We start from the raw sequence: 7,446 nt of genomic DNA on the forward strand, positions 1-7,446 counted from the left end.
TGTTTTTACATAATCCTAAATAGGAAATTATCCTTGTGAGTAATGTTAAAGAATTTCTTGACAGTAACCCTAAATGGTAAGCATGACAGTGAATACCATTTGTCACACATTTTGTAAAGGGCCAGGTCACGTCTTGATGGAAGCATGGGGAATTATGTGAGCTGTATTTTGTAACCTAGGAGCCAGTGTGTTGTAGTGGTTTGAGCATTGGGCTATGACTTTGGAGACCAGGGAACAATGACCCACTTGACCATGAAAACCACTGGCTGACCCTGAGCAAGTCACACTCTCTTGGCCTCAGAGGATGGCAATGGATTGGCAAACCCCCTCTGAAGAAACTTGCCAAGAAAACCCCATGACAGGTTCACCTTAGGGTCATCAAAAGTCAGAAACAACTTAAGGGCACACAACAACATCATTCTGTAACTTGTTTAGCATCAAGACAGAAGTATTTTATTTCTACAGTCATGATAAGTGCCATGAGATAATTTGACACAAGTGAAATCTTTGTATTTTTACTTTTTAAAAAAACATGCTTGTCTTGCCAAACTTGTTGCTGCTGCTGCTGTTCGTCTTGGCTCTGACATAGTGGAGATGTAGTTGTAATAATTAAACAAGGTATGAAGATGGAGAGTATAATGTTATGGACATTTGTAAAAAAAACTTATTATGTTTATTAGGGAAATTAAGATAAATTAGGGTCATGTATGTGATGTATAGTAAATATAATAAGGTAAGTGATCTGTTGGGAAGAGGAGAGAGTATGGAATGATTGGTAATTGAGTTTTTCAATGGGATGTTATAAAGAGTACAGGAATAGGAAAGAGAGATGTGAATGGACTTAGCATCAGTCAGGATTTAGAAGTGTTAAATAAGTAATGTTTTAACTGTATATTGAAGTACTATTTAATAAATACTTTTGTAGTATACATTTGTAGCTCTAAGAATGCCACAAGAGTGTTCTTGGTGTTGTTGAGTTCAAATACATTGAGTTCATATACAACTGTGGTGGCAGCAGTGGCTCAACGGAGGTGGTCTTCTATGGTGGGATTATACAAATAATATTTCACACAAGAACCATGAAGGCATCTAGAAAGCCCACACATTTGGTGCCATAGCACTGGGACAAGTGATGGTTTTTCACATTTGGTGTTAGTGATAGGCAACTCTCACAGGGAGTTCTCACCTTCCTGATTTATCTGTATTTTGTTGCTCTCTGGCCCCTTGTTTTCCATATCTTTCAGCCTCTGAAGGTTAGGGTTTCTTAGTTGTAATCTATGTGCACATAAACTCTGTTAGACACAGTGGGACTTGCTTCTGAATAAATATACATAGGATCAGCTTAATCTGTGGAAGCAATGGGGAGGGATAAGACAAACCTGGAGTAATACACATTATGACCTGATGAAGGAATCTTATATGACCACAAAGTCTAGAGTCTATAATTGCCCAACTGCAGCACTCAAGTTGGACAAAGGTCTTGTTTAACTATTCTGAATTTTCAGCTTGACATGCTCTTCCAAGCATATCCTTTTTCAAGGCATTGCAGAACTTGTCTACTTTGTCATGGAACGGAACAGCAACACTGTTGAAGATTTCTCTGTCAATGTGTTTTCTGTCACCCCTTGTCAGCCAAACAGCTCTGAAATCCCAGCGTCTGATGATAACAAAGCTGGCACCACCTTACTTTTCTCTGGTTTCTTTTTGGCAGCAGTAGGAATTACATTCACAGTAATGGGATGGGTAAAACATGAAGGCGGCGTTCGCTTTGTATGGACACAATTGCTTGGGCCTGTTCTGCTTTCAGTAGGTGTCACGTTTTTGCTGATTGCTGTGTGCAGATTTAAAGTGTTCATGTGCAAATCTTGGAATCAAAGTGAAGAAAGAGCATCTGATAGAAACCTGATGGCCAGTGGACAGTCCTTTGTTTTTACTGGAATTACCCGGCCAATAACTTTCCATGGAGCTACAGTAGTACAGTACATTCCTTCACATGAAACCCAAGAAGGTGTCAGCATGAATTCCACTAATTTCCGCCAAGTACTCAGTCATTCTGCACCAGTAATTCCTGTTCCCTGCCCTCATTATTACAGTGTCAGCCCCCTGGATAACTCTGTTTTTTCTGTAGATGAGAATCACTCTGCTTTTATTATGGTGGACACCAGAAGTGAAAGGTGAGTTAATACATGCACATTTTGTTTTGGTGGCAAAGCCTCTCATAATTACTGGATAGATGTTTTAATGAAATGTTGCCATAATCTTTGTGCAGACAAAATTCCAGTTATCAACTTTAAATAAAAGCATTGCCTGAAGCATCAGCCATAACTGGTTCACAGATATTGCTGTTCCACTTAATTAATGAACTGGCACTCATTAAGCATTTTTAATCTTCTATTTGGTATTGTTTTTTCTCAGCTAAGTATAATTCTCCTTGTTAATTAAAAAAAATCTATATTACCTCTGACCTGGTGTTTATTTTCATGTTGTCAAAGTAGTATTAGGGGAAGATTAATGGAATGTGATCCTAATATAACCTTAGCTTTATAGGTTTCTGCCTTAGAATGTAATATGAGGAGAATGTAAAGTAACAGTAGGAAGGTGGGAGCTTCTGAGTATGTTCAGAATGCATTTTGCTCAACCTCAATCAACCATACAACTTATGCAAAGAAATTCAGCACAAGATTACAGAGACAGTATTGTCCGTTGAGTCAAACAGTGTATTTCTAGCCCCAAGACCCATTTAGATTCTACTCAGGACTTCACAGTTGGGAAACTTCATTGCAGCTGATGATGCAGGCAAATTGCCCATGAACATGAAGGCATTAAATAGACACAATGAGAAAAACCTCTGAGCTGTATGAAACATTTTGCCTATGATTGATCAGGTTGTTTCATAGTAAACACACATTTCTTCCTCACTTGCAATTTGGAAGGGGAGGGAACCATACAATCTCCACAGACTTCATATGTGGCCATTGCATTGGTCTCTTACCTATCCCCAGCATTCCATTTCATAGGAATCATTGGCAATTAGTAACTAGCATGGACAGTGGAGGTCGTGCCATGTGAGTTTTTTATTGTTATTTTTCAAAAACAAACAAACATAGTGCCCTTTTAAAGTGCATGGTGCTCTTTTTGAGCTCACTTCCTACACTACTTCTTACAGTTTAGAAATGTTTATAAAATCTGTCTCTTTCCTCCACTTGACAATTTTCAGGTCAACAAGTAGTTCTGAAGAACCTCAACAGATGCTTGATGAAGACCCTTGCACTGACCATCTACCTCCACCTTATGATAACCTATTCCCGCCATCTTCATAAACCAAGACATTCTAACACTTCCATAAGGACTCAGTTTGCTTCTGTAAAACATCCACATATACTACTGACAAGTGTGAATCTGACATACAATACTGACAACAGTGTCAGCTGTGTCTTGAAGCTGTGGTTTGACTATCATTTCTTGCTGAGAACAAGCAGAGTCTCTCCACCAGGCACCTGAGTCAATGTGAAGGAACTGCATTCCTCTTAATTGTATGTACCTTCTGTTCTGCACCTGGCTTCCTGATTTAAAAGCACCACCTAAACTCTCCTTCTGCTTCTTCACAATTTTTATTCTGGGTTGCTAACTGTCCTCTCCCCTTTCCCCTGCTTTTTTTGATATATATTTTCATACAAGGTCACATGTGAACCCCCATTTTTCAGGGGGTGTTGGAAGTTGCATACAGTGTAGGTGCAGCCTTAGCCACAAACTCTGCTCCCACTTCTCAATATAGGGAATACAGCTACTTCTCTTACTATTTCTATTTCCCACCTGGAGCGTGGATACGTTTATTTAATCTCTTGGATTGCAGCTCACAGGATTTAAGCAAAAGTCCATTTTTAGTTGCCTAGGATTCTTAAATCACATTGATTTCTTTCAGAAGTGTAGCAAACTTATTTCAATTGAACATGCAGAGCCACTGTTTTTCTTGTGTAAGCTGAGGTGTCCTACTACTTCAATGGGAAAGAGATACCATCAAGGCCCATTGTATCAGTAAGCAGAATGAGACAGTCACCTCAGGCAGCAGATGCAGGAAGATGGCAGCAGAGGGTTGCTTGGAACCCCCTAAAACAGAGCTTTGAACAGTTATTTTTTTATTAGTAGTAGCTGGAGAATTCTGGGAGTTGCCCAAAGTAGTAACTGTTTCAAAAGCAAGACTCCTCCTTGGAGCCAGAAGACATTGTGGCCCCATTATCACTGTTGAATAAAGATTCAACTACCATTCCAGATGGTACTGGCAAGGGCACCATTTTGTCTTAGCTGACAAAATATTTTGGGCCAGGCCTAGGTAACCTGCAGATGCTCTACACAACTGGGAAGAGGAGCTCTTTTTTCAGCTGCTTTGTTGTTGTGCATCTTCAGGTTGTTTCTGACATACGGCAATCCTTTCACCGGAGTTTCTTGGCAAGATTTGTTCAGAGAGGGTTTGCCTTTGCCTTTCCTCTGAGGCTGAGTGAGTGTATCTTGCCCAAGGTCACCCAATGGGTTTCCATGGCTAAATGGGGATTCAAGCCCTGGTCTTACCATACACCATGCAGGCTTTAGAACCCATGCAGAGCAACTGGTTCATCCAACTGGTGCCCTTTTTGATTGGGCCACACGCTCCTCAGCAGGATTGTATGTTACTGCCGGCTTTCACATAGGACCTAAGAAGGATCAGAACTATCCCAGTGTTATTGAAGTGGTTCAAAACTTGATTTATAGATTATGTCATTAGTTTATTAAGGGCCAAAACAGACCAGTCTAAAGGGGTGGGATGACACCACCCCTTCAAGCGTCAGATGGGGCTGCAGCAACCACATGTTGTGGCCTCAATCCAGCTTTTTTCCAGCACAAAAAGAAGTGGCAAAATGCAGTTACTGGAAAAAAGGTGCCCTTTCTGCCACCACTGTAGCTTTTTGGTGCTCCTGAGGCATACAGCGTCTAAATGCTATGCCGCCAGAGTGCCGAAAAGCTGCTACCAGGTAAATGGCAGTGTGGCTTCACGGTGGCTTCCTGCCAGCTGTAGGGGGTGTCATGGATATGCCATGCCCCCAAGGCGCTGGGAAGTCAGCGTATTTTGCCGGTCTGTTCTGGCTCTAATATTTGGAAATTTTAATCTTTTCCTTTCTCTTTCATGGCTAGCATTTCTGTTTATCAACTGTAAAGTTGTTCTGTCATCTAGTAATGGCTAAATCATATTGGAAGTTTAAATGCAATTTTATTAAGATTATAAGAGAATGAAATGACTTTCTGATTTTTAGACATCAGGTCATATGCCCAAGTAGCATGGAAACAGTGTAAGGAAAGGATGATGACTCAGATGATGATATAAATCATCACTAATTTCTATTTGTAATGCTATTTATTTGTTTTACTCTGTCATTCTTTATTAGCTCAAAAGTTTTGTTGATTCATCCTGTCAAATATGGCACAACATTTAGAAGTGAATATAGTGGTTTCTGTTCAGTTTTCTGTACATCTCATGGAACTTCCAATATATAAAAACATGTAGTCAACACTGTGTGCCTTTAAGGGCTGAATGGCTCTTGAAAGGCTTGTTGATACTCCACTTCCCTGCTCTTTTCAACAAAGCTAAGTGATGATATCGGGAAGCTGCAGACTCCTCTGAAATCCTCAGTGTCCCAAGTTCAAGACAAAGTGGAAGACAATTAAGTACGCATGTGATATCACTGACTGCAGCATTTATCTCTACATTGAATGAAGTTAACACTGAATAAAGACATTAGTTATCACAAACTGCAGGGTCAACCTGCAGAGAAAAGGGTATGCCTCAGGTACAGAATTTTGACTGTCATGAGGGGACAGCAAATAATTACTTATTTTATGGCCCGTACAGACAGGCCAAAATAAAGCTGCTTCAGGTCACTTTGGAGGTATGCTTTTTAAATGACACATGCATCTGAAGAGGGCAGAAGTTGTGCCAAAGCTGCGCTCTAGTCCTAAGGACCTGGGTGTGGCTTTGGCATGGCTTCTGGCCTCTTAGGACGCATGCATCATTTAAACAGCATACCTCCAAAGTGACCCAAAGCAGCTTTATTTTGGCCTGTCTGTACGGGCTTTTAGTTAGTTAAGATAACTGGGAATGGGGAGAGGTGCTTGTGAGATTGTTTGCATTTGCCAAAATAACTTGGCTGACTCTGAGTACTATGCATTTTGATGGAAGGGGACACCATTTGCTGCTTCCCCTCTGGAACAAAAATATCTTGGTCAGCCCTAACAAGATGAAAAATATGAAAAAGGAGAAATAGGGCATTATGGTATGGTTGTAAATTCAGTTTGGTGCATGCACCTGGGTTAGCCATCACAGATCATTTCCATTAAAGTCCCTCTCCAACTCTCAGAAAATGCTACACAGAAGGCTGTAGCTGTTATTGGGCAAAATGAGGGCATTGCTTACCCAAATAAGAATTCTGTCCCTCACCCATGAAATATTCTTTCAGTATCCAAATTTCTACCATTGCAGTAACTTCAAACTTCAGTTGACCACTTAGAAATATAGTACAGTTTAGGGACCCAAAGAAAAGGAGAAGGCAAAGGGACCAAGGGAATGTGAACACAGGAAATAGAAGACAGCTAGGTGTGAGCAATTTGTAGAGTTTAACTGTTTGCAATGCTAGACACCTGGAGATTGAAGGAAATTTTCATTGGGGGAGCAGAATTCTAATGGGGGTGGGTGGGTTTCAAAGCCCTCATTTTGTTCCCTACTGTAGCTACGCCTCTGCTACAAAGCGGCTGGGAGTCTATGTTGAAAGTAATGAGCGATGGTGTTCAGGAAGACAAAAGGATTCCTCAAAACCAAGTAGAGGCACCTGCCATAATCAGAGACACACTTCCATCCACAGAAGGCAAAGGCCTGGATCCAAACTAGGCATTGTAAAATAGCCATGCAAGCCATGGTTTCTTGCTATTAAGAGAAATGCCAGGAAGAATTAACAAGATGTCTGAATCAATGGTACAAATTCATTACATTTTTAGGAGCACCAATATGGATGAAAAACAAAACAATGGCTGGGATGGGGAACAGTGCAAGATTTCTTTCCAGGCCCATTGTGCAAAAGGCTGTATCTCACTAATGAGAGCTCCCCTGCAAGAAAAGGAAAGAAATCATAAAACAAAATTAGAGTACAAATAAAATATAAATATTGTTGATACTATATTACACTTGTTGGAACCATTAAAAAAACCACTAAGCTTTTGACTTTGCCTGTTCAGGCTGGGTGGTTCAGAAAATGGAAAATCTATTTCAAATGTGTGTGTGTGGGGGGGGGGGGGTGGTCCTAAGCAGGCATCACCAATGGGTATCTTAAGGAAGCTGCTGGGGCACCAAACTTTGGACTGGTTCCTTGATGCTCATGAGTACACTGAGCTATCTATAGCAGGTAGATTAATCTGTGAAATGCT

At 40.6% G+C, this 7,446-nt stretch overlaps 1 protein-coding gene across 1 annotated transcript; it reads left to right on the forward strand.

Moving 5' to 3' along the window:
* The first annotated feature begins 1,566 nt into the window (after positions 1–1,566).
* On the forward strand, positions 1,567–3,320 carry TMEM174 (transmembrane protein 174). Its single transcript, XM_089512794.1, has 2 exons — positions 1,567–2,174; positions 3,218–3,320. The coding sequence occupies exons 1-2, from the start codon at positions 1,567–1,569 to the stop codon at positions 3,318–3,320; spliced, it is 711 nt and encodes a 236-aa protein (XP_089368920.1).
* Positions 3,321–7,446: the final 4,126 nt, after the last annotated feature.

Source organism: Sceloporus occidentalis, unplaced genomic scaffold (assembly GCF_023333645.1).
Source record: "Sceloporus occidentalis isolate IW3139 unplaced genomic scaffold, rSceOcc1.0.p SCAF_1, whole genome shotgun sequence".
Classification (NCBI taxonomy): Eukaryota; Metazoa; Chordata; class Lepidosauria; order Squamata; family Phrynosomatidae; genus Sceloporus; species Sceloporus occidentalis.

Bases quoted from the DNA above. Each gene is read 5' to 3' on its own strand.
- TMEM174 (XM_089512794.1), top strand. From the start codon at position 1,567: ATGGAACGGAACAGCAACACTGTTGAAGATTTCTCTGTCAATGTGTTT. The intron at 2,175-3,217 runs GTGAGTTAATAC...GACAATTTTCAG, and splicing joins GTGGACACCAGAAGTGAAAG to GTCAACAAGTAGTTCTGAAG.